Source organism: Pectinophora gossypiella, chromosome 15 (assembly GCF_024362695.1).
Source record: "Pectinophora gossypiella chromosome 15, ilPecGoss1.1, whole genome shotgun sequence".
Taxonomy (NCBI): domain Eukaryota; kingdom Metazoa; phylum Arthropoda; class Insecta; order Lepidoptera; family Gelechiidae; genus Pectinophora; species Pectinophora gossypiella.
Genome location: NC_065418.1, coordinates 8840276 through 8866974, shown reverse-complemented (window position 1 = coordinate 8866974; position 26699 = coordinate 8840276). Strand labels below are relative to the sequence as shown.

Here is a 26699-nt window from a genome sequence, read left to right as displayed (position 1 = left end):
ATGTGGTTAGTCAGTGAGCGTCGGGGCCGAGCCGACGGCGACGGGTCTGAGCACGAGGCTCGGTCTGGGGAGCGCTGGTCGCTGAGCCAGCGCGCCGCCAGCACGGTGGAGTTCAAGAGCGCGGCGTGCGCGGGGGCTGCCGAGCCACCCGCGCCGCCCCTGCCTGCGCTGCCCGACCCGCAGCAGTTCAACATCTTCCCGGCCTTCTTCAGCCGGCAGCTCAACTTCACGAGCAGCGGGGGCTGCGCACAGGGCGCTAAGATCATGGAGGAGCTGCGCCCCAACTTGGTTGGAGGGTTACTGGGAGTTGGAGGGTTGCTGGACGAGCATCAGTCGGATGCCAAGTTCTTGCCATCCGGGGAGAGTAAATACACGCCTGAAAAGGGTCGCAAGTGCAGTAATGCTTCGTCATCTTCAGCTGAAGAGTTTGGCGCGCTGTACGGCGACCACGCTGCGACGCCGCCTGCGCCGCCACTCTCGCGCTCGCTACAGGATCACACAGGTTAGTAAAGCTTCAGTACACCATAAACACTTCCACTGTTGCCCATCAACCCTCCTATTTACCTATTGTCAGTTCCTGTCCCTGCGTAGGTCATTCGTTGTCTTTTTCGGCTTTAATGTCCGTCTCAACAAGTTGAGTAAATAACAAAGTGGAACTGCACATTGTTTTTATCGGTTCTCTATTGTATTCCCTAAAATTTCTTATCCTACTTTTTATTTTCCTTCACATTTTAGTCCTAAGTATCGAATGTCCTAATGATCCTAGTCCAATTTTGTTAACTCCTAGTGTTCATTGCCCTATTTTTTTTCATCCTAATGATGGTAAGCCCTAATGTCCATAGTTACAATCGTTTATATTCCTAAAATGTATAGTCCTAAATAAAATGTGAAGGAAAATAAAAAGTAGGATAAGAAATTTTAGGGAATACAATAGAGAACCTTCACCGCCGCCTCTCGGCCCTTCGGGCCTCGATGGTCACAAGTAACCTAACCCACTCGGCTATATGGCAGGGGGCTCGCTTTGCTCGCCCCCTGCCATACAGCCTTCGTAACCTATATCTACAGTGTCGGGGTGCCGCGAATTTCCGTGCTCGCTTCGCTCGCACCCGTGACTGCTGTCATATCGAAACAAATCTTCACCGCCGCCTCTCGGCCCTTCGGGCCTCGATGGTCACAACTAACCAAAATATGTCAAATAGATCATATAGGGAATGAAAAATTCGGAATTTCAAACTTTAGGGACATTAATATTAGAACTAAAGAATATTAGGACAAGTATTACGGTAGGATAATCAATATTTAGGATGATCGAACATTAGTACAATTAAATATTAGGAAAATGATGTTCGGAAAATCGACTTTAGGACTATAAACATTAGGAAATACAACAGGCCCCCGTTTTTATCTTATATCAACAAGATATACATAAACGTTTCATCTTCTGACAGTTCTTTGCTATTGTTTCAGTAACTACGTATAATACAACACTACCTATTCAGTATTTGCCTTAGATGTTGTGATCAGCACTCAACCAAAACATTTAATTTTATTTCCATAGAACTGTTAGTTAAAAATATCTTCATTCTGTTATAATTCTAGCATAAACCGATTTTGCTGCCTCTTTCGCTAATTTCATTACAATATGTTCTTTAAAATAATAACAAAGTTTCATTAAAGGTAGTTAGCTTATTATTATTCTACAGTTACTTTTTGAAGTGCAAATGGGTGTTTAAACTATTATTAGGATTCTCTATAATATAATAACATAGTTTAATTTCTAGAGGTATATCAACACTTATTGGGATAAGTGTTTCCTTCTTTCCCTATTGTTTATATTTAATTAATACTTTCAAAATAATAGATAAGATTTTTATGTCAACTTAAAATTACAGCATACTTAGTATAATATTAGACGGATTTCAAGAGCGAATAAAAATATTTAGGTATCTATTATAAAAGTAGAGGTAGTCGTATTTAATTATAATGACATTATTGGGACGATTTAGGTCTTGAATCAAAAAACCTTTCGACGTGCTTAACCCGGGAAGCTGGATAAGCCAAGAAGTGGGATTTTATAATAAGTATTTGATGCGGTTTTATACAAAAGCCCGCGTCCGTTTTCTCGACACTGTGTGAAGCAAGCCTTACAAACATTGTATAACATAACTTAAGCTCACGACTATGTTAGTAATTTATCTAGCAAAGGATATTAGGTATGTATAGGTAACAAGAAGTTTTTTTCTATTATAAATAGCTTACAACTATGATTCTCTGCTAGAGTTGGACAAAAAAATATAAAATGCGGCTAACAACTTTTCTATGCTTTTTTATACAAAATAATAAAAAAATAGATGCATTGATTTTATTTATTTCAGATGAATATTTATTTATTTACTTTTCGGAAAACCAACAGCTACTTTAAACATTGTAGTACATATAAAAATATATAGGATACAGAAATGCTAATTATAGGTTTCCACAATAAAGTAGCAATATAAATTAATTAATATTATAATATTAAATTAAGTTGACATGAGAGGAACGCATAACAAACAAAAAACACAATTATTCTGTCACAGAAAATATCTAGCTTTTAATTATTTTAAAATATTAAAAGCTAGTTATTATTATTCATTGTTGATTAAATAAAAACGTTATTATTTGGAAGACTTGCGGTCTAATAATTCCTTCAGACTGTAGAAAGAATTATCCAGTAGCAAGTTTGTTTGATAGTATGAGATATATTTCGGAGCATCCCGAAATACAATTGTTTCTTATCTGACTGTAATTGGGTCCTCTTTATAATGATAAACTACTTATACGGGTGATGGACTACGAACCTGAAACCATAATATGAATACGATTCCAGCACCAAGTACGACTAGATCTTCTAATGTCTTCATATCCCACATTATACAAACAAAAAGCGGGTGTCAGTTTATTCACGTATGTTCAAATTCAAATACAAAAATATCTTTATTCAGTAGGTAAAATAGTTACACTTTGATTCGTCGTTTTTTTTTCATAACGAACGTCTCATCCGCCTAAAGCTACTGCAACGTGTCACAACTTGTAGCCGGGGAAAAGAAGCTGCAAGAAAATCCTCGGCACCGGGACCTAAAGGATCTTTTGAAAAAAAACTGTCACACAATTTAAAATTTGGCTGCCTAATATCAGTTCCCAGAGAGCTAATCCCATGCATTCATATCTTCTAGGTAATCACTAATCTTATAACCTTTTTTAAACTAAGTTAAATGAACTCTATACCTTTTTGCCACTACTTGAAGGTCTAGAGAACCTATAAAGAATAAAAAATATTATAAACCCTTCCTTCCTTAAATAGGCATTCAAATCGATGAACCTATTGACAACTTCCTATTTAAATGTTCTTATTATTACTTATTATTCTCTCTCTCTCTATTTAAGAGCTGCGCTCTTGTCGGTGGAGTAACCGCCATTCCTCTCTTCTTCCCGCCAAAACCTTCACCTCCCGATACTACACGACCTGCACCTTCTCTTTTATTTCTTTCATAAATGTTATCCTAGGAAAAATTACATTATAGAAGGAAAAATTGAAGGGAAGAGAGGAAGGGGTAGACTTATTATTAGAAACTACATCTATACTTATAATAAATCTGTAGAGAGGTCAATTCTGTACATTAAATATATTTTCAAAATAATTATCAGGGGGTGATAAGTGATCGATACTGATGCCAAAAATGCAATCAGCAAAATTTTTGTCTGTCTGTCTGTCTGTATGTTCCTTATAGAAACAAAAACTACTGGACGGATTTTAATGAAACTTGGTACAATTATTTTTCATACTCCTGGGCAGGTTATAGTATACTTTTCATCACGCTACAATCAATAGGAGCAGAGTAGTGAAGGGAAATTTTGGGAAAACGGGAGAAGTTACTCCTTTTTTTAAGCTTCCGTCACGTGAGCAGCCTTAATGGTTAAAGTTACATAGAAATCATGTATGACGGAAATATCTTCTAAATATATAAAAGGAAAAACTGACTGACTGACATATCAACGCACAGCCTAAACGGCTAAACGTAGGCACTTGAAATTAGGAAGGGACGTAGCTTAGTTACCATAGAGGTGCACTAAGAAAAGAATTCCCGAAATTCCCACGGGAACGGGAATTAGCGAGAAAACCCTTTTGTATGAAAAATCTAAACCACTCAAGTTAGACGTTTGAAATTTGGCATGCAGGTACCTTAGATACCATAGAGGTGCACTAAGAAAGGAATTCCCGAAATTCCCACGGGAACGGGAATTAGCGGGAAAATCCTTTTGTATGAAAAATCTAAACCACTCAAGTTAGACGTTTGAAATTTGGCACGCAGGTACCTTAGGTACCGTAAAGGTGCACTAAGAAAGGAATTCCCGAAATTCCCACGAGAACGGGAATTAGCGGGAAAATCCTATTGTATGAAAAATCTAAACCACTCAAGTTAGACGTTTGAAATTTGGCATGCCGGTACTTTAGATACCGTGGAGGTGCACTAAGAAAGGAATTCTCGAAATTCCCACGGGAACGGGAATTAGCGGGAAAATCCTTTTGTATGAAAAATCTAAACCGCTTAAGTTAGACGCTTGAAATTTGGCATGCAGGTACCTTAGTTAACTTAAAGCTTAGTTGCAACAGGATATTGCAAAATTCCCACGGAAACGGGAGTTAGCGGGAAAAAAACATTTGTATGAAAAAATCGAAACCGCGTAAGATAGATGTTTTCATTTCAATTCAATTCGCAATTATTTATTGCATTCCATGTAGTACAATGGGGTGTTACATAGGCATAGGAACTAAAACATGGACCCTGTAGGGCACAGCAACGTTGAAGGGAAGAGAGGAAGTGTGTATTTAAATTAAAACTCAATGAACAATCAATTAAAAAAAAAACAATTCAATCAATTGATTCAATCTAGCATGCATGCATACCTTAGTAAATATAAAGTTTATTTATGGCCGTATTTTGAAAAATGGGAGTTATTGGGAAAAAAATTGTATGAAAAAATCTAAACTGCATAAGTTAGATGCTTGAAATTTGATATGCACTCCCACACAGACAAGATCTCTCTTTTATAACACGCCACGCGGACGAAGTCGCGGGCAAAAGCTAGTATAAAATAAGTTTTGTAAAGCATTATTTACGTTCATTTGTAACATAAAATACAGAAATTTAGTAAATATTTTTGTATGGAAAGGGTTATTTATCATTAATTTAAAGAAAATAAATTATTATATTACCTCTTGTGGCACAAATAAAATGAAGCCTTAGAAGTAATGATAAATGAGAAAAAGACTAATTTATTTACGTTTTACACTGAATCTGCTATACGTACGCCATCTAGGTAACGGATAGGAACTAGACTAGGGTCCCTACACCCATAACGTGATTTTCGAAGCACGGAATCATCTTGCTTTTGTGAACAATCAGGTGATTCAATAACCAAACATAAGACAATTTCACAAATAAATATCGACAATGTCCCCATCGGAAGTCGTTCCCGGATTTTCAGATCGTGAGCTTAACACTCTATAACCACTCACCACGGAGACTATTTTCTCGTATATCAGTATTATTATTACGAATCTTAGTCTCAAAACAAATTATAAATTTTTAGGGTTCTGTACCAAAATTAAAGGAATCCATCACGCGCCTTTGTTTTTCAATTACAGCTGTTATACAAGTTCTACTTAATGATATACTTTAAATGTTATTAATAATGTCGACCCTCCTTTACAGCGAATATATATTTTTTAATTTTGTTATTAGGTATCTACCAGGTAGTTACATATTCGTATATTTTCTTAAAAGAGAAGAAACACCTTTTTTGTATTTTTTTTTTCTTTTTTTTCCTTTTATTTATTATTACCTGACTGACCTGATGTCCTTTTTAACCGAGTTAAAAAACGAAGGATATCAAAAAAACGGTCATAATATGTTAATATACTTATATGTAGGTTTCAACACGCATCTGCCACATTTCACAGGCATTTAATACTAAAGTTTCATCAAAATCGGCTGATTACCTATGTTTTTACTACTATTTTTTTGATTTTTGAGAATAACTTCAAGTATGAAGTAATACATACTTAATTATGGTATAATACCAATGATCTCGTTGATGTCTTTTGTATGAAGGAAGCATTTATCAGTGTTTCTAGGCAACATGAAGTCGTATGAAGAATTGATTATATGATTAAGTATCCTTCAACTTAGAATATAGGGGAAATTTCATGATTTTTATTTTGTAATTTTTTTAATAATTTGTACTTATTTTACTTAATTTAATACTTGACTTGCATACAAAGTTTAATAATTTGATAATGATAATAGAATTGACATTGAATTAAATTGTGTTAATAATGTTTTTTGAATAACTTTTTTAATTAAGGATATTATTGTAGAAAATTTTTACATGCCAAATTGCGGCAAAATGTGAACTTCAAAAATAATTGTAAGATCTTATGTTACCATGTTTTTGTGCAAATAAACAATTTATGATTATGAAAATCGGTTTAGTAATTTTCATGTCATGTCAAACAAGCGTTAAAAATTCCGACTATACTAATAGGGGTAAACTAATATTATAAGTATCATTAATAATGGTTTGAATGTAAATTAAAGAAAATTTTAAGGGCGTATCGAACATACATTAAACGAATTATAAGGCCAAACCACTCCAATATAACTATATTCAAGCGATTTGATAATGTAGATACTTGGTTAGTGTTACCTACTCGCGAGTAAACTAAAAAGTTTAAAAAAGGTAAAAAAATAACGTCATTTAAAATAATTAAACCGACTTATACCCTAATTTTCTTTTTTGTTATTAAAAAACACTGCCTCTATACGAAATTAATTCGAAGGCTATACTCGAATAAACTAAAAGATATTAGAATATAAAATTGCGGGCACGTAACGCGCACACTATCGGGTATGTGCGAGTAATTACAATTCCAATTAGAGTAATATTGCAAACAATCGGCCCGGGGCTGACGTCATGAATACGAAATGTCACTAACGACCGCCTTCCCCCCTCGACCCGCGCGCGGAGCCTGAATTTTCAAGCGGGTTGGGTTGCCTACTCGGGTATACGTATTTACGTATCTATGTAAGCAATTAATGCGCGATCGCGTGAAAGCATCACCTAAACGGTACTTGAGAGTGTATGAGTTAGTACTGGAAGAAGTGACAGATTTCTGTTTAACATACATACATACATAATATCACGCTTATTTCCCGTTGGGGTAGGCAGACACCACGGAATTCCACTTACAACGATCCTGGTACACCGCTTGCTTCTTTCACTCGCATCAAAGACTTCACGCATTTACTTGTCACCTTTAGTCAGCGGCTAGATCAAATCTTTCACTTACTTCCAATGCCTTCAACTAAATAAAAAATCTAGTCATATATTCTTTTTTTACACACACAACACACAAGAATTACTCATTAATTACGATTTAATGTTATTAAATATATATATACATCCTGTATACGTCCCACTGTTGGACACAAGCCTTCCTTACGAAAGATACAATATTAAACCACTTAGCTATCGGGTAATCGAACTACGACTAAGTAAAATTAACCATTTATAATACTAAATGGTACCGAAATACCGGTAATCGACCAATTTGTCTTTCAAAATTAAGTTTCAGACGAGATAGGTATTTAAAATTTAGTTGAATTTTATTTTCATTAATTTTATTGTAACGTTTTGTTAGCTGCGAATAGGGAACATAGTACATTCGATTCAATCAATCAAAAATAGGTTAATGCCTCGACAAATAAGGTATTTAAGGTACCTACATAACAAGACCGTTTCCGTCGCAAAAGTATGAACTGAAAATAATTGTAAAACACTAAAATTGATATGAATTTTCCAACAGAAAATTCTACTTGCTATCAACTTAGAATCACGGTCTAAATCATCCCCCTCAGTATTCGTTACGATGTCACTAACACTCATACTTGTAAGGCTACCTGTACGTATTTGTACGGATGTAAGTGACATCGTAACGAATACTGACAGGTATGATTCCGCTTATTAATCTGAATTAATATAAAGTGGAATTCTCCATCGCAAAAGTATAGAATTGAATACCTAATTTAATAAAAACAAAAAATATCATGATTTTTGCGACGGAAAATTCGACTTGATATTGACTCAGTATCATGGTCTGAATCAGCCCCCTTAGTATTCGTTGCGATACTTACGATGTCACTAACACCCTGTATAATACAAACTATAGATAGTAAGTAAATACAGTAATCCGGCGCGCAGTCGATGCAAAGGCGTGTACACAGCGCGAGCGTCACGTCGGCACGTCCCGCACTAACAATGGCTGCAGGGACGTGCCAGACACACTCACATGCACACCACCTCTACAGAGCTGAGCTGACTGTGTTTACTTTAAATTTTAAGTACACTATACAAGTACACATCTATTTAACTATACTACGGACTTTTTGTGAGTGAAATAAGAAAACATTTAGGGATATTGCATATTTTATTTGAAATATAAGTAATTAAAATTGTATGAATATATCAGAACCACATCAGAACTCGATAAAATATTGTTTCCAAAGAGACTTTATATCAGTATGGTCGGCGGTCGAATCCACCTTTAAAGAAGTTATCGAATAAATTGTTTTCATTTTCCAAATTTAAATAACAACGTTGCTACTTTGTCACTCTGCTACTTTGATGCGACTTGAAACAAACATTACGTAACAGAATAACTTCTGATTACAAATCCATGGCATGTTTTCAGAACGGAACTTAGAGAACAAAATAGTAGTTATGAGGGCGCGCTTACCGCCACGTAGGCACGTAGCGGCACGTCCTGGCACGACCCGCACTAACAATGGCCGTGGGACGTGCCACATGACAAGGCTTTATCTCGCGCCCAACCACCCAATACTCGTAGTCGTGCCGGCGGAGATACAACTCCATATATTGTACAATGTACCTAAATACTTTGTTTATTCACAAGCAGAAGCTCGTAGTACTTACATGCTATTTTTATAACTAATACACAATTGCTAAATAAGTATATTTTATGAATACAGTATATTGAAATATCTGTACAATTGTAGGTACAATTAGTCAGAGAGTTGTAAACAATCACAAAAATAGTTTTTATTTTGCATTCACTTAGTGTTTTTTTGTGATTTATCGAAGCGGGATTTCCTATTGACTATTAAATAAACAAATACTTAATGAAGTATATTCATAAAATCAAGAATTTAGTTTTGTTTACTTACTAGTTAAAAAAAACCTGAATATAAAAAGGGTGTGTAATTTCTTGGCAAGTCAGGAATTTCCGACAAATTCTAGACAATATATACTGTCGTACTCCGATAAAAAGATATAAATTATCTTATGTAAATATTAAATGACATTTATTTAAGTACATATTTTATTAATAAATTCAACATTCGTTTGTTTATAAAGTCATATTATTAGATATATATTTATGTGAGTAAGTAGGTAAATAACGGTAACGGTTTCTTTTAAGCTTATGTATAATGTACATCAGCGGGAACATTCCGTGGCGAGAAACGGGAGTGTTAATGAAACTGCCGCATTCGGATTCGGTCAGAACAGTTTGTACCCACACGAATATAAACCCAAACATTACATATTTTATGTAAGCATTGAGTTTTATTTTTCTATATAATATACAAATTCATCCATATTATAATTTGAAACCTGATCCCCGGGTACAACAGGTTGCGCTTGAAACATGAACTTCTTAGTCATTACCTTCTTCCATCTGTTGCTCACGTCAGGTCTTTTAGTAGGTTGGACTACTGGTCTTGGAGAAGTCATGCCTTGATTGTTATTGTTGTTTATATTAGGTCTATTGTTGACATTTCTCTCAGTCGTCGTGCCTTTCTCCTTCTGTCTCTGTTCCTCTTTCAACTTATTCATCTCTTGCAGTTTAGCTAGGATATCTTCTAACTTTTCTTTTTGTTCTTCAAGCGTAACCCGTGTGTCAGGGTTCAGGTTGTTCATCGGTCTTCTGTTTGGTTTATTGTAAGGCTGTAGGTTAATATTTTGATTGAATGGTGACAATTCCTGCTGGTTTGTGCCGAGGAGTGATTCAAACAATCCTACTCCTAACTGACATCGGTATTCTGAAAATAATTATGCTTATTAATTTTCTTTTACTAGGTACATTATACATTTACAGGTGTACATTTATGCGACAAATAGTCCACTTGAAGAGTTAATTGTTTTGGAGTAAGTAGTACGATTTAGACAGTAGTCATTCCACTTGCTCAGGCTTGATTGATTAAAAGGTGGAACTACTCATCAATTTGTATAGTGTATTTATTTATAACTTTGAATGGTACATTTGTGAGTGGTGGATGATAATTATCAGATTGAAAACTTGATTTTTATGGGATACTAATCATCAATAAATTTATTTTTTCACTCTCTGAAGACAATGCCATTCAACGACCATTATCAAATGTCTACTCGTATACATTAAGTACAAGAAAATACAAAGAAAACACACTTACCAGGAAGAATTAATAACATTGAAAACATCCAAAGAGAAACTGAAGAGTGCATTATTCCAATGACGTCACGTCGTTGTAATGTAATTAATAATTTAAACTTTAGTTATAACACCGTCTCAAAAGTATGGTACGATCTAAAAATATATTTTCGGTTTTTCTTCTTTACACTGTTATATATATACTTAACACTATTCTCTTGTTTTTTATTTATACTTTATGTTTGCTTCCACTAGAACATTTTCCGTTCACTTCTCATCACACACTGAAATATATCAAGTCGCTTTTATTAATGTACAAAGTCGTTACTTAACTATTTTGATAATTGTGATAATTGATATTATCATTTGTCAATACGGTTTACTGTCACAAATTAGATTGTTTGATACATTATACGATATAAAAATAAGAACTTAAGAAGTACCTATAATGTCAGCTTTAAAAATATCTCAACATGCCTACCCACATTCATCATTCATACACATTTTTGTTGTATTTTCTAATGTCAATGTGGATAAGAAATGACTAGCCATGAGACCGGTTGCCATAAACCATACAGTTGAAGTTGACTAGCCATGACATTCAAGTCGGTCTAAACTAAATCTAAAGTAATTCAGTATAATTGAATATCATTGACTGCTATTTAAATACTGTACCTAACTTTATAAATGAAAAGTTTATTTTAAACCTGCGAACTATAGTAAAGTATTCGTTTAGTTGTATCAGTTTTTAACAATAGGAAATAAGACCTAACTAAAAAACTAGAATTTCACGACGTTCGTCTTTCTATGTGTCGCTGTTAAGATATAAATAGTAACCAAAACTAAATGTGCTTATTAACCCTAAAGGATGGCTTACACAGTCAACAACAGCACGCTTAATGGACCATCTTAGTGTCTAACACCCGTATTGCAAGATGTTTACTCAAACCTTCCTCATCTTCGTCCTCAGTTGAGAAGATTTTATTTTATTTTTTTATATTTTTTCTTCGGAAAACCAACAGCAAAAGAAATAATAGATTATGTTATAACTATACAATAAGCCAATTATCCCGCGTGATGGTTTAAGGCCCGATCTCCCTATCCATCCATAGGGAAGGCCCGTGCCCCAGCAGTGGGGACGTTAATGGGCTGATGATGATGATGATGAAGCCAATTATAGGTTTTCGCAAATAACAACTTAATATCTATATGCAAGAACAAACTTGCCAGAAAAATTCACGCCCAACCATTTGGAACCCGCTACTCAGGAAACCACAACTCAGCTGGTGCCTAATATCTTTAGGTCTAATATTAAACAGATCCAAATCTGTATCACGTGACAATTCATTGAAGGATTTACTAGCTCTGCATATGTAAGAATTTTGACGGTAATTAGTTGTAGCAATGGGAAGAAACAAAGGAACGTTAAATCTAAGACGTCTGCTAGGTACTCGGAGGTTAATGCGGTATAGTAAGTCAGGACAATCAATAGCACCTGAGGCAATTTTTACAAGGAATTGTAAGTCAGCAATACTACAAAATGCTGAATGTTGAATGCTAATGCTGTCTGTAAAAGCTTCATAATGTATTGCTGTATGTGTACCTAAATAAATAAATAATATTACGACAGACGTCACGTTGAGTGTAAACTGATAATGCAATATGGCATGACGTCATTAATTTTGTATTATTTTGTTGGCAGTGTGACATACTCGACTCCAGTGAGTAAATTCCTCAAGTCAAGGAAGTAAATGTTAACTTAAAATACCATAAAGCTCAACTGAGGAAGAGTGGAGTGAACATCTTAAAATACGGCTGGGTTTAAATGCTTTATTCATTAAATAAATCGTAAATTGTTCTACAGTCTAATATAAAAACAAAGAGCAGTCATTCAAAGATATGTACTTACCACACAAAGTCGGATGAGTTTTAATAGGAATTTTGCCCTAAATAATACAAGGTGAAGCTTTGAAACCCTTTGACAAACTTAATTAAGTAACTGTCGTGGAAGCTGTCTTAAAGAACATTTTAAACAAACATGTAGGCATTTAGATCTTCTTCTTCTTCTATCGTGTAGGTTGTAACGTGAATTACCAACCTCATCAACCCCGGTCTTAGGATTATTATTGAGCTGCCAAAGGCCCCTGACATGGCATTTAGCTAATTACATGTTATTTAGTATCAACCTTTTTTTCTTTGTTGTTGACTTTGCTAGTTCGTGATTTAAACTCAGCACTCGCACACAAAACATTCCTCTCTTGTTGAACAAATAACTATAGTCATTAAAGTAAAGTACCTACTATTTCTTTTATTTTCATTAATGACACTAATTCTTGCAATAAGTATGTATTTAACAAAACCTACGGATTTGTCCACTTGGAAGCTTAATCGGCGTAAAATTACACCTTGTCAACAGCTGTAACATGAACCAAGTTACAAATCATTCTGTACAAATGTTATGGACTATTTGCTTCAACAAATAAAGGTAACGTTAAGAGCAAACATAAAGCGGTAAATATAATGCTGGTCGCGTGGCCGGCGCGTGCGGTTCACACCTGCCTAGTGAGCACCCCTTTATATTTTTCGGAATCGGAAGTGGTTGGATTAAATACTTTATATTTTACATCGTGACGGAAGAATCTTTGGTAAATTAATGAAGACATTGCGTTGAATCACGACAGTGATAGTGTTAGGGCTGATTAGCAATAAAGGCATCTATTATGTTTGTTGTCCGTTTATAACTATTCTATATGTGTAGTCATGAGCAATATAATGTACCCACTTTCGGAGTCTGTCGCACTAACATACTTGACATTTAGTGAGACAGTTAAATTTGTCAAAAAAATTAATGTATACATATGAATGCGTGACCGTATGTTATGTCTTGTGCAATAAAGATATATCGATCGATCAAAACGATATAATATTATTTTAATATTCTAAAATACTAGCCGATTCGAAGAAACATTACGACAATTAATTTGTGATATGTATACTATTTGAGCAGCGTGGTGGAGTATGCTCCATACCCCCTCCGGTTGATTGAGGGGAGGCCTGTGCCCAGCAGTGGGACGTGTATAGGCTGTTGATGATGATGATGATGTATACTATTTGCAATGGCTAATAAAAATGATTAAAATAAAATTACATAATATTTAATCGGAAAAAATAATCTTTACAAAAGGACAGCAACACTATAACAATTTAAAAAGCAGCTATGAATGTTACAGACGTGTGACATTTTAAATTCACAAATTTAAACCACTTAACAAATACATACACAAATTCATGTTCACAATTCCCAAGGGGGTAGGCAGAGCCACAAGCAATCAGAAGACAACCTTCAGCTTCCTTCGATACAAAGTCATTGGATGGAATTAGTTATTGTTCTGTCAACTGTTGATCAAGCACCTATATTTGACGGAAGACAAGATTCAAGCCTGTGAGATTACCAACAAACAGACATTTCAAAATTAGGTATCAAGGGGTTTTCTACATTTAAAAAACAGATCCCTAAACGATAAGCAAATAAAAAAAAACGTAATCCCCTAAAGTACTAACCAATATGCGCATAATAAATCCGGTGTAGAGAGCTCTCGACATAATGGAGTGTAGATTGTCGCGCGTTGTACCCTACAACAAGTAGGGACCAAGTACAATCCGCTAAACCCATTGTAATTACTCACATCATAGCCAAACACCCGAAGGGTCAGCTGGCTCTTAAAAAAAGTTACCTTTTCAAGTATTTTTTTTGTTAAGCTAGAAGTGAAAGGTTAAGAGTAAAATGTCTTGCATTTTAATTTATTAAATAAAAAGTTTAATGAAAAATTAATTGTGTGTAAGAAAAATATATGTAATTTAGTTAATATTTTTTTGTGAGTTAAGAAAACAAAATACATCATAATAACGAAACACAATAATACAAAATAATACATAATACTTAGATCAAAACTTTTACATAAACAGGATGAGGACCCGGTGCTGCGATATAATTTTCTTTGTAATTACAACATTACAATAATTCTCTTTGTTAGTTAGGAAATCTTAAAGGAATGCAAAATTTACCGGAACGTTAGAGACGCGAACGCACAAACATTGCATTAACAAGAAACCAAGGCAAATGTTTACAACAGTGGTTTCCGCAACTTATAACAATGTCAAGTAAAAGCTTGAAATCGAAGATAAGAAAATGAAGTTTGAGATATCTATATCACAGAGTAAACCCGTATGTTATCACGTTAACGGAAACTAACAAAACCTATCAGATATCTGTTCCAATCACATGAAAAATACGTAAATAATTAGTACTCTCTACAAAAGCACTCGACAGATCGCTGTCATCACAAACCAATAAATAACGATCAAAGATGACAATCTGCGGATTTGCGGCGCCATTATTAAGCTGTTAGAAGAGCGGCGACATATGCGCCAGCGCACCCCCGCGGTGCAATGCTACGGGGTGCTATGCCGTGCTCTAGGGTGCTGGGTGTTATAAGGTACTCCCAGGGTGGTCCGAAACTGCCCCCTAGCTGTAATAGATTTTAAGTTTGCTGCACTTGCGAATAGGAAACTTTCAAGTGTTTTTGTAGTTTGTTAATAAGACCATAACTAAGAGGTGGCAAAAATTATATGATTTAGGAAAAAAAATATTCAATATTTATAAAACGTACCTAATTGAAAACTTTTTTTATTACCTATTACCTAACCTAAGCAAAAAATATATATTTGTACTTAAGTAAGTACATAACATTATTATCTATTATGAACCTTGAACATTTTGATAAAATCTTATTCTGTGATAAAATACGCTTGCTTACCGTATCTCAATGTTTTCCGCAACTTGAATTTTAGACGATTGACAAATATATATGAAGTAGTATAATGTTCTTGGCTCAAAAATGACAAAAGTGTCTTTGTAAAAACATGTTTATCCCTGGAATCAATTTAACATTGTCGCAGTTAAGTAATAGTAACGGGCAGTCACCCGACACCTCTGCCACCACAGATGGTGCTTTTATGTCAATCGTCATAATTAGGGGCTTACGACCCCTGATGACATGTTACATTGAATCTCTGTCACGCCCCGCACAAATGTTCTCCACTCAACTCCGGATAAATAGTGTTCATTGACTTATCACAAGAGCTTTGACAAAATAATATCATGTTTATGAAAATTCATTTGAAGTCCAGCACAATATGTTAAAAACTATATATTAGGTACGAAGAATGCCTAATGGACTGGCTGTGTCCGTTACAAACCTTACCGAAGCTAAAACCTTCGTCACAAGTAAAAATCCATAAGTGGCATTAAACATCATTGTGTATCACAGTTTGTTCGTAGTAAATGCTTTCAACGTTTACCGCTAAAAACGTCTCTACCACCATAATTTGATCTCGAAAAAATGACAGGTAAAAGCGAAACCAATATATTCGCCATCAAAGCCCCTAAAAACATAGAAGCGAGGAAAAAAACAACCTTTTAAACGTTAAAAGGCACCGTTTACCGCGGACGCAAACACTTAGCTCCACGTTAATTAGTAAGTAGCTGGAACACCGTCAAAGGGAATGCATGAATACTTGCCCAACCGACCTCCGGCGCCGCTTTTAAAATCTCCCCCTCTTAATTCGAAGGCTCAGAGAAACCGAAGGTAAACTGATTATGTCGCCAATATGCGAATTTTTCAGGGAAACGAGTTTACGTTTGGACCATTTGAAGTCGTATGGAACATGAGGGAATAAATTATACGTGCACCGGGATTTGGATATTAGTAACATGCGAATTGGTTTCAGCTACAAAATGTTGTCAGGGAAATACGGGTATAAGTTGTGAGTCGCCGGCGGCGCCGCGGCAGCGCTTTGCAAATATAGTGATGTCGCTGTATTTCGGCGAGCCCGGCAATATCCGATTGCGGTCTCCAGTTGAGTACACATGCCGGTGATTGGCACGAAATGAATGTTCTCTGTACCGCGTATCTATGTAGTCATAAACCTACTACATCTGAATACTGGATGACCTACATTTTTATTAAAGTACTGCATACAATACTATAAAAAGAAGTGACCTAAAAGACAATAAAAACGACTATGAAATCGAATTGAAAGTGTTTTTTTAAACTCATCCATACAGCAACAATCTATAACTTTTTCTTTTTAACGGTTCTGGGTGAGGGGTACTATAATTACTTCGCCCCTTTGCCTTCTCTCCTCCTCTAGCAAGGTAGACTAATTTAGGCATTTACCTACTAGATGCATTCTATATTACGTGAACAAAGGAGAACCCCACATCGTCAATTACCGTCAGACGAGATTTTGGCAAACCCGAAGCAGTAGAGTAGGTAGCCAAAAACATATTGGGTTTAAACGATGTCGTAGGTAAATAAAATTTTATTTCTTTACATGCTATGTGTCGGTGGCACGTTTGGAGTGACGTTGAAAGAAAATAACAAGATGAGTCCGACATACTACTTATAATATCAAGCGCTTACATAGTCACAAATCTTACGTGGCAAGAACGAACGAATCATTATTACAACACAAGAAATACATTATCTAGCAGTAAGTATAGATAATAACATTACAGTAAACATGCTCATAAATTGACAATGTCTTTCACGCACCCAAAAAACTGGTTAATTACTTGTGACTCTGCCTATATACCATCATGGGCATGAATTTATGTATGTATAATGTATATGTACACCCAGAACCACCGTAGTAGATAAGTTTAGGCAAATGCACAACTAGCAGTACGACGTACGATCTTTATGTAAATTAAATACCTCGTGACACACTTTATCAACTCCCAGACAGTAGTCACCCAGATAACTGTATGTCCAAACGGAAACGACTGCGCCCGGGCCCGGCGTCGCATTTCTCGCGTCGCGGGGCGCCAAAAGCGAAAGTGGCCCTGCTAACAGCGTTAGTTAAAGCAACACAATTACAATTATGAGCCAGCCGCGAACTTGACCTACGGCAAGGGATCGATGCGCACCGACCGCTATGCAAATAAGAAGCCGGGCCTTCTTTGGAAACTGGTGGATGGGTGGACGGGTGGACGGAACTAGGAGCGCGACCCGTCTTGTGCCAAGGGTCTTAGTAGGTTTCAGGCGTAGGGGAGTTTTTCTTGCGTTTGTTGGCCTTTAGTTGAGGTTTATTAAATTATTATTTTTGTAAATAAGGGCAGGAGGATGACTTCAGAACTCGAGCACTCCAACTTTTTAAGAACTTATAGTGCTTCTTGATTATCTATGAACTGGACTTTTTTTCTATGATAGTTATAAGTATCATGTTATCAAAAAGATATGACTTAATAGCAGTTAATTTTATTTCATTGTAACCATTCGGTTTAGTAAGGAACTTCAAACGCGTCTACCTTCCAAACTCATGATATCCAGGAGTCCTATTAGAATTTAGAAGTTCCGCCTACTTTTTCGGTGGTTAATTTCAAAGTTTAACAATCACTAAAACTAGCATTCTATTACAGCGGAAGGCGCATTCAAAAAATTAAAACCGGAGCCGGGTGGGAACGGCAATTCGGGCACTTCGGGTGGCTCGGCACTATCACCAGCGCTGGGACCGCAGCACGCGGGCCACACGCCCACCACCGCCTCATGCCCTACTCCTGCACGCCGGCGGCATCGAACTACCTTCACACAGGTATGAGCAATCACCAATATTCAACGGCAACTCGGGCACCTCCGGCACCTCGGGCAGCTCGGGCAGATCTGCGCTATCGCCAGTGCTGAGACCGCAGCCGCACCTCTTGCCCCACTTCAACCCGCCACCAACTGCAGCTACAACACATAGCGAACTAACTTCACATAGGTAGAGCAGTAAGCAATATGTGCTCTATATCTTTCACCGGCAGTTTTCAGAGTAGCATTCTATGAGTCTGATTGCAGTAAGTACGTAGTTACATGAGCCACAATAGGGGACCTGGTAGCTGCATAAGAACTCGCAAAGCTGCCAAACTAACTAGCCGTGTTACCCAGATTGGTGAAGATGGACTCCATAAATTCTTTCATCTCCCCTGGACAACTTATATTATGCTTTCTGAAAAAAAAGATGCTAACCTCGTTTCTTAATCTGATACCACTTGAGAACTATGACTGTTTTCTACTCACACAATATCCAACTGATTGATTTGCAGTGAGGATGTCGCCTAACCTCACGTAAGTAGAAATAGTACATAGTTATAGCCTTTATAGGAAATAAAATAAATCGTACTATATTCCTTGGTCCTCTTCATAGACTCGTATTCTATTTAGCCTTTACGTTGGCCTACTGCTGAGCAAAGGTCAAAGGCCTTCATCTCTTTATTTTTCGTAATTCTCAACGATCTTTTGGTTTCTACCCCGTTTATCGACATGGCAACTCTAAATCACCGCTCGTCTTACTGGAATACTTTATAGCGTGCTTTACTTTTTACAGCAGTGTTGAAACTATGAATGTGTTCAACAGGAACAGTTAGCAGAATTAGAAGCAGCATTTGCGAAGTCCCACTATCCTGACATCTACTGCAGAGAAGAGCTGGCGCGGACCACCAAACTTAACGAGGCGAGGATACAGGTCAGGATACTTTACCAAAGTTCGAAAACCTCAATTAGTTAGAAGATCATTTTCAACTAAGTACCTAATTACGTATTAGCATTTTTTTAACACATTTCGCCCCCGACATCATACATAAGTACACCGTACACCCGTATTCGAAACGTCATCCATCATTGTACATAAAAATGGACGGGCGAAAAATTGGAATTAGTCAATATGCGACACAATCGAAGCTCGGTATTGAAAATGCAGAGGAATTCGTGCAAAATGGCCCACCCGCGGCGAATGCAGGGCGACGCGAGACGCGTATGGCGTGCGGCGTGCGGCGGGTGCGAGCGGGACGCGCGACGCACACAATGCTGCCGATCGGGACGGTCTTGGGCGGAATTGTCGAAATATCAATGATGCGCGAATACTCGGATAATACAATTTGGAGCAGAGGCCGGAGGCGGATTGAATTAAAGCGCCATCTGTCGTCCTCGGCCGTATGAATACGAAATGCTTACAGTTACTCGCGAGCGATCTTTATCTCAGTTTTAAAATTGCTCAATCCCCCGGGACCCTCGTTATTGATTTGTCCCTGGAGCGCCTAATTTGTCGCTTTAGATATTTTATTCAGAACGTGACTTTTAGCATCCTCTTAAAAGTCATGACTAAATAATTATTCATGATATTTCGCTTTAATGGGAATGCTTTATACTGTTGTATCTATACCGGAGCAGGTTCAGTAATATGTTACGTGGAGTGGTTGTTTTAGTAGAACACGCGCACGTTTCATATATTATTCACCGTGCCGCCAGCGAGTTGGTAAATTACTTTTATATTTCAAAAACAATGAGGAACAAAGTTCGACTTAAAATATAAAAGGCTTTGCGAAATGATATTAGAACGGAGACTTTTCCATATCTCGGCCGTTAAAAGCGCGTGTCACGTAGGCGGTGGCCGTGTGCGCTAAATGTGTGTTAAACAAGTGCCAATAGAAGCGCGCGGTGCGACGTGCGAGTACAAGCTCCGCCGCTCCGCGGGAGGCTATTAACGTTCACGCGACGCTACATAAGAACGTAAACGTTAAAGACGACAGCGACGTTGAGCTCCCTCCTTGTGGAGGAAATTTCGATATAAAAATACAGCACTGTCGGGGCTTGCGGGGCGCGGGGCGGGGCGGCCCCTGAGGCATTGCAATCCCATCAAATGGATCCGTAACGAAGTTAGCCGCTCATCCTCCCCGCGCGCCTCTCGACATTGTCTCTGCCCTCAAATGAATTCTACAATTGGAAATAAGAAAATGTTTTGTTGGATCCCCGTGCTTTTTCAGTTTAAAGGCGACCGTTTTCTCCGGATAACTCGGCGCCGAGTGGGCGGGTCGCATCTATCGTTTGTATTGTGAACTGAACAAAGTGTTTCAGGGGAGGGATCTTTACTGAATTACGTTTTATCTTTCTTCAAATTGTTGTTTACAGACGCTTACAAAACTTTTAGAAAAGGTTTAAATACCGTACAGATTTTATGTATTTAAGTAAACGAACTTTATATTTTTGAAGTTCTAAGATTTTATAGGTACAAAAGACTTCAACGCAATCTTGGTTCTTATTACTTTAAGATATTTCCTTTCTTCTTTACAAAACTTTACAAAACAAGAGATCTTTAATAATAAAATTAAAGATAATAAGCAGAAAATGTCGCTCCACAATTGTAGTAAAGCGATCGCAGCCAAACCTTCAGGAAATTGCTTCGTTTTTCATTACAACGCGCGGCGGGCGGCGGCGGTACTCGTACGACGCCAGATAGCTTTGCGAAAAAACTAATATCCCATTTACGTTTCCTCACCCCTATATACGCAGTATATATGCTGCAGGGTGGGTTTAGGAAGTTAGGTATAGGGTGTATCGGTTTATTTATATGGAGAACGCGTGAGAGGGGAGGGCCACCCTCTCCCTCTAATCAGTTGTAATCACCATATCAAACGACGCACGCTCTCATTCTTGTTGACAACACGCAAATTAGGGCAGCCTCTCTTTTCTCTCTCTTATTTTGTTTGTCTTTCCACATTAACTAAGAAAGTAGGCACCAGTAATCGAACATTTTAAATATATATTTACTATAAATTACAAGTATTATTTAGTTTTTTGATAATATAGTTACTTATACAGAATAAATAAGATTAAGCGTTTAAAATCATGAAAGTAATATCGTTGGACTTTTTTAACGATAGGTAATGTATTAGTAATGGCGCATCAAGCATACCTTTTTGTCGATTGAATCGAATGGTCTATACAATACTGAAAAAATGTGCAACAAAAATTACGTACCTATAGAAACACGATTTCTCCGGATAACTCAATGACTACACACCTATACATACATACCTATATCGAAAGAATTTCGCATGGGCAGAAGGAGGACCCGATGGTGTAATGGTTAACACGCTCGTTCCGGTAAAAACTGCGGGCTCAAGTCCCTTCCGAGTCAGAAATTTTTCGATTTCAATTTTCTCTTATAGCAACATCGGAAAAAATCCCTCGCAAACCTTAAGACTGACATACGGTACTTATTATGAACGGACTTAGAATTATTAGGAAACCATGACTTAGAGGATGCATTACCCCTTCGAGGATACGGGTGTGATGACGTAACGTGAATGGCGGGGCGTGATATGCATTATGCTATATTGAATATAAACTATTTTTGATTTTGATTATACATACCTATACCTATACATAAAGGGGGTAAGCTGAGATTGGAATTCCATTTGCCTCGATCCTGACACATTTTTCTTGTTTCCTCCACATTCATGAATCGTTTTAATACACACACGCTGGTTCAGAGTAGATCAAACTAAACCTTTTCAAATGACATCTCCAATTTGATACGTAATTTGATTTTAAAAAAAGATAATTCAAGTAATTGTGCAACTCACCAGGTCTGGTTTCAAAACCGACGCGCCAAGTACCGCAAGCAGGAGAAGCAGTTACAGAAGGCTCTGGCGCCGGCGGTGCTGCCGGGCTGCAACGGCATGATGCGCAACATACAGGGCTACCGCGGCTACCAGCCCTACCCGCACCCCAACACCATCAACCGGTACCCGCAGGTGAGAACACATAGCTATTTACCCCACCAAATAACTTATTTACCCCGCTACTGGAGTCAGACCTCTCGGTCAGTCGCTCCACAGCAGGTTTGCGGAGGTGTTTGGCCTTGTAGCTGGATAGTAACAGCCCTACAGCTTCCACAGCCACCAGTCTTACCCAGACAAGTAAAAGAATATTTTATTATTCACTAATCTTTCATCTACTCAGACTGTATCAGGACTTCTCTCTTTCATGTCATTCTTTCTGGCTCTGTCCAAGTCTTATCAATTGATTTCTGGTATACTTCAAAAACACCCGACCATGGGCATAGAACAAGGAATAATACTACGTACAGAACGGCAACTCTCCGCTCCCCACCAGCGGCTGAGCTAGGTTTACCTCACCCCTTCGGTCTTACTTTATTCTTGAATAAAACGTCAGACGTCACTCACACAGATGTAACGTCAATGTGTAGTATCTGTGTAAAACAAGGTGGTTTGTATGAAGTGTCTGGGGTGTGACCACTAGGGTCTCCCTCGACATATTTGGTCCATTTATTGTCTTCTGTTAATTTTTAGTTCAAGAGGAGCTGATGTATGTGCTGAAGTTGAAAAATACATAACATGCAACAAATTCAAAAGAGCTCCTTTCTCTCTTTCAATCTTTGACTAATTAAAAGGTGAACTATTACGACCAGACAAACGTCACATAGTCGTAGTAGATCCTATCTGTACATCTCCTTTCTACGGTCTAAGTACAAGCTGACTAATGTCACCAAGAGCTCGCTTTGACCATAGAATGTTTAATCAGCTGTATGCTAATGTACTCATAGTGCCCGAGTAGGTACAGAACTATAAGAAACGTAACCAGCCAATAGGACGTATATATTTAATACTATTACGTAGTACGTATTCCAGGCAAAAGTGCGTACTTACGTACAACGCGTACATTGTCTCATTAGCATGCGGTGCTAATCAGAGCGCTGATTACGAGATAATACGATTGCTGGATTGCGCGGCCGGCGGCGACCGGAATCGTCGATACATTTCACATACACGCCAAACACAATACTCTTAATTTTCCATGGACATACAATTTCATTGGTGATACAGTTTCAAAATGCAACGCAGCATTGATGAAGCTGTGTGTATTAACAGAAATATTCGGCGTGACTGCAAACTGACTGTAAACTGTATCGCAAATATTTTCAAAATACTTATTAAATAACAAATATATAACATAAACTCACGACCATAATGTTTGTTTCCTTTTGTTGGTTGCCTGGAAGAAATTGCTCTAGAGCAATAAGGCCGCCCAAATTGTACTGTGTTCTGTGCAATAAAGTATATTTGATTTGATTTGATTTGACCATATCTCAATGGGGTAGTCAGAAGTACATCCATCACGAGATGAATTAAGTACCCGCACCTCACCGAGCTTTCTGTTAGACCAACGTGATCGGTGGTGAGCCGTATCGCCGTCTATAATGGTCGAGACAGCTGTGTTTGTGAAAACTGCCCTGCTTAATCTTAATCGTTAATTATCATTACTGAAAGTGCATCAATATCATCGGTCACTTACGATACGAAATCCACATCGAATTTCCATTTAAAGTAACTTTAACATGAAAACAGCGAGCGCTTTATGTCGATAATATATGGTCGACTCCGCTAACGTTAATCTCGGTCACCGCTATCGCATTACCCATTAACTGAGGTGTTAAACGTAACAAAATATAACCGCGACATAATGAAAACGATTAACATAAAATGGCAAGTGAAAAATAATTACTGGGCCGGCCGGAGAGTGGTAATCAAAGCGTTGATGAGATTTCGGCGCGCCAAAATGCATTGGTTTTGCGAATAGTGTTCTGTCGGCGTGTTTCCATCAACGCTCGTCTTTGTGAAAACACCTCGCCTGTTTTGGGATATGCTTTGTGTTCGTTATATGGATATGTATGGATATGTTGTGTACTGTTGCTATCATTTTACTCCATGCCCAGGGAGACAAACAGCTTATCGTGTTCCATGTTTTGTTATTCGCTATAATGAATAATATTTTTTGTATTATATGTGTATGTTCTCTCCAAACAGCACCACGGGAGCTACGAGGAGTTGCAGAAGGACATCTTCTCATTGTCGCAGATGGGCGGCGGCTCTTACCCCATGCCGCAGGGCTTCTCTATGGGCCACGGGGCTAACATGAGCGCCGTTGGTATGCGCCAGGATACTATGGGTGAGTTGCGACACATAAGATTTCATATGGGTACATCAAACACACAGCCTCTATATGCCCCCGCTGCTAGGCACGGGCCTCATCTGAATTCGAGACATTTGTACCTTTTCGTTTTATCGAATAACGTTAAAATCATCTCAAAATAAAAAAATCCATATTAGGTAATACTAAGTAACTGAATTAAAAACACTAAAATCAAAGTAAGATTCTTATTAAACGAGTATATACCTATCCGCTACACGCGCTACCAAGCCTCCAAAGTTTCCGTTACGACCAACTTTTAAATTAGTATCAAATAAAATAAGTTATAATATTTCAGTTAGAACTAAGATGCAAGTTGGGAGCGTAAAACAAAAAGCGGTAGACGGCAGGAGACAGCTTTCATCAACTTTCCATTAGGGCCGCCAAGGCAATTATAAAGTTGGAAGAGCGAGGATGATCGCCGCACCGCCTCGTTTTTATACAAATACCCCATGGAGTAATGAGAAAACTTGCTCTCTTTGCCACACAACGAGCCCGACAGATGATCTTGAAAAAGAATAAAACTTAATTAGAATTTGTTAACACCAACGCTTCTTCTTTATTCTAGCTCTAATTCTTTTCCACTTAGTGACACTTGTGCGGCTCAGGGCGCTATTGAGCAATGATTTTTTTTTGTTTAACTGATAAAGTACTGACTGAAAAGTTGTAATTTTTTAAAATACTTAACTTTCGAAAATCGTAACGTTCTTTGACACATTACATGATAGTTTTAAAACGCACTTTCATTTAGATCCATAAATGTACCGAAATGCGTCCGTTTTAGTGATTGCCTTAGTGGTGAACGAGTATAATAACGCTAACACAGTTGCTGTTGAGACGCAGAACGTTACAGTAATCCAATGATGCTCCAGTCTGCGGCCGGAGATTATTAATTTGCTCAGCTCAATTCAAGACATGTGTTAATTTGCCCTTAGAACATATCAGACTAGGCATTACCCAATTCAATATTCAAATCTGACCCGAATCCATTATATACATTTGACCTACTTCATCTTACTTTTCATTCATACTCAGAACAAACATGAAAAAAAGCAAGCAGATTCATTTTACAGGTATAGTTTTCTCAGGTTTATAACGTTTGACGATCAAATCATGGCATGAAACGATTTTTTTCCATTTCGTTTCATGCCGTATTTTCCTCTACAATAGCGCGAACGTAATAACTAGGTACTTTCAGGGAAAAAATCTTAGCGCGATAAAGCGTGAAAGTCGTAGCAGCCGCGGGCGAGCAGATTCCTGCGTAGCAAAAAACGAGCAAGTAATAGGACCGAGGCATCGTACCGTAGATATTCTAATAAGAAAATTTCCACTACATTTACTTTGGCGGGCGTCCTCGCGGCGTCTTCGCAAATATCTTATTTCCTGCGGCGAGATTGCATCTTGAGAAAACGCGAGGGTCGATTCAGTACCTCACTATTCGCTTCCCTACCCTCCCCTCGGTATACTTCACATAGTTATCTATATACCGCCGTAGCAGGAAAACAGGAGTGGTACGCGACTGCGCGCCGCTACGAATACGCTACGTTAAGTGCTACGCCCTTCGTCGAATATCTCTGTATATATGTGGAACTTCCAAAAATAAATTTATGCTAGGTAAACGAACTCAATCTTTTTTGTTTTTATTACTAACATATTGTTTCGATATTTTATTTTCCTAAGTCTTATTTTAATCATAAAACTATTTCCGAAACAAGCGTATTTTTACAGATAACAAAACACAACTGACTTAAAGTATCTTTATTTTTGTTCATTCATATAAATAGAAAAAAATCCTGTTTGTCATACTGGTTCACACCAGTATGACAACACAACCTGGTGTGACGACGAATCTGGAGGGGAATAAGTTCATAATTCAAGGGGCAAAACATGACATTAGTAGAGGTAGTGTCTTTATTTTTCCAATTTGCTACTTTTCTGGGCTGCATATTATTAGTGTAAAAACAAAGTACTTAAAAACGAACTAAATTATCGACCGTATATTCTTTGATAGTTAAATTATTTTATTTAAGTACCACGTAAACAGGCCACTTATAAAAGAAATCATAGGTTTAGGCCCGTGCTGGATTAGAACCTGCGACCTTACAGTGAGAGTCAAGCGTTCTTCCAACTGGGCTACCACGAACTGGGCCATGTTATGTTATAAATAAATGTTATCAACAACAGGTATGAGCGCGGAGGACGAGTGGTACAACAAGTCTCTTTCGGCGCTGAGGATGAACAGTGGTCACCACGCGAACCTGGCGGCGGCGCCCATGCTGCAGTACCAGACCTAA

At 37.6% G+C, this 26699-nt stretch overlaps 1 protein-coding gene and 1 long non-coding RNA gene across 2 annotated transcripts; one reads left to right on the top strand and one right to left on the bottom strand.

Moving 5' to 3' along the window:
- LOC126372930 (homeobox protein unc-42) lies at window positions 1–26699 on the top strand. The gene is made up of 6 exons (XM_050018832.1): window positions 1–502; window positions 18015–18187; window positions 18992–19099; window positions 22002–22169; window positions 24294–24384; window positions 26590–26699. The coding sequence occupies exons 1-6, from the start codon at window positions 1–3 to the stop codon at window positions 26697–26699; spliced, it is 1152 nt and encodes a 383-aa protein (XP_049874789.1).
- Window positions 8512–10952, bottom strand: LOC126372931 (uncharacterized). The gene is made up of 2 exons (XR_007567244.1): window positions 10554–10952; window positions 8512–10163 (listed from the first exon to the last, which is right to left on the bottom strand). It is a non-coding gene; the product is annotated as an uncharacterized LOC126372931 (long non-coding RNA).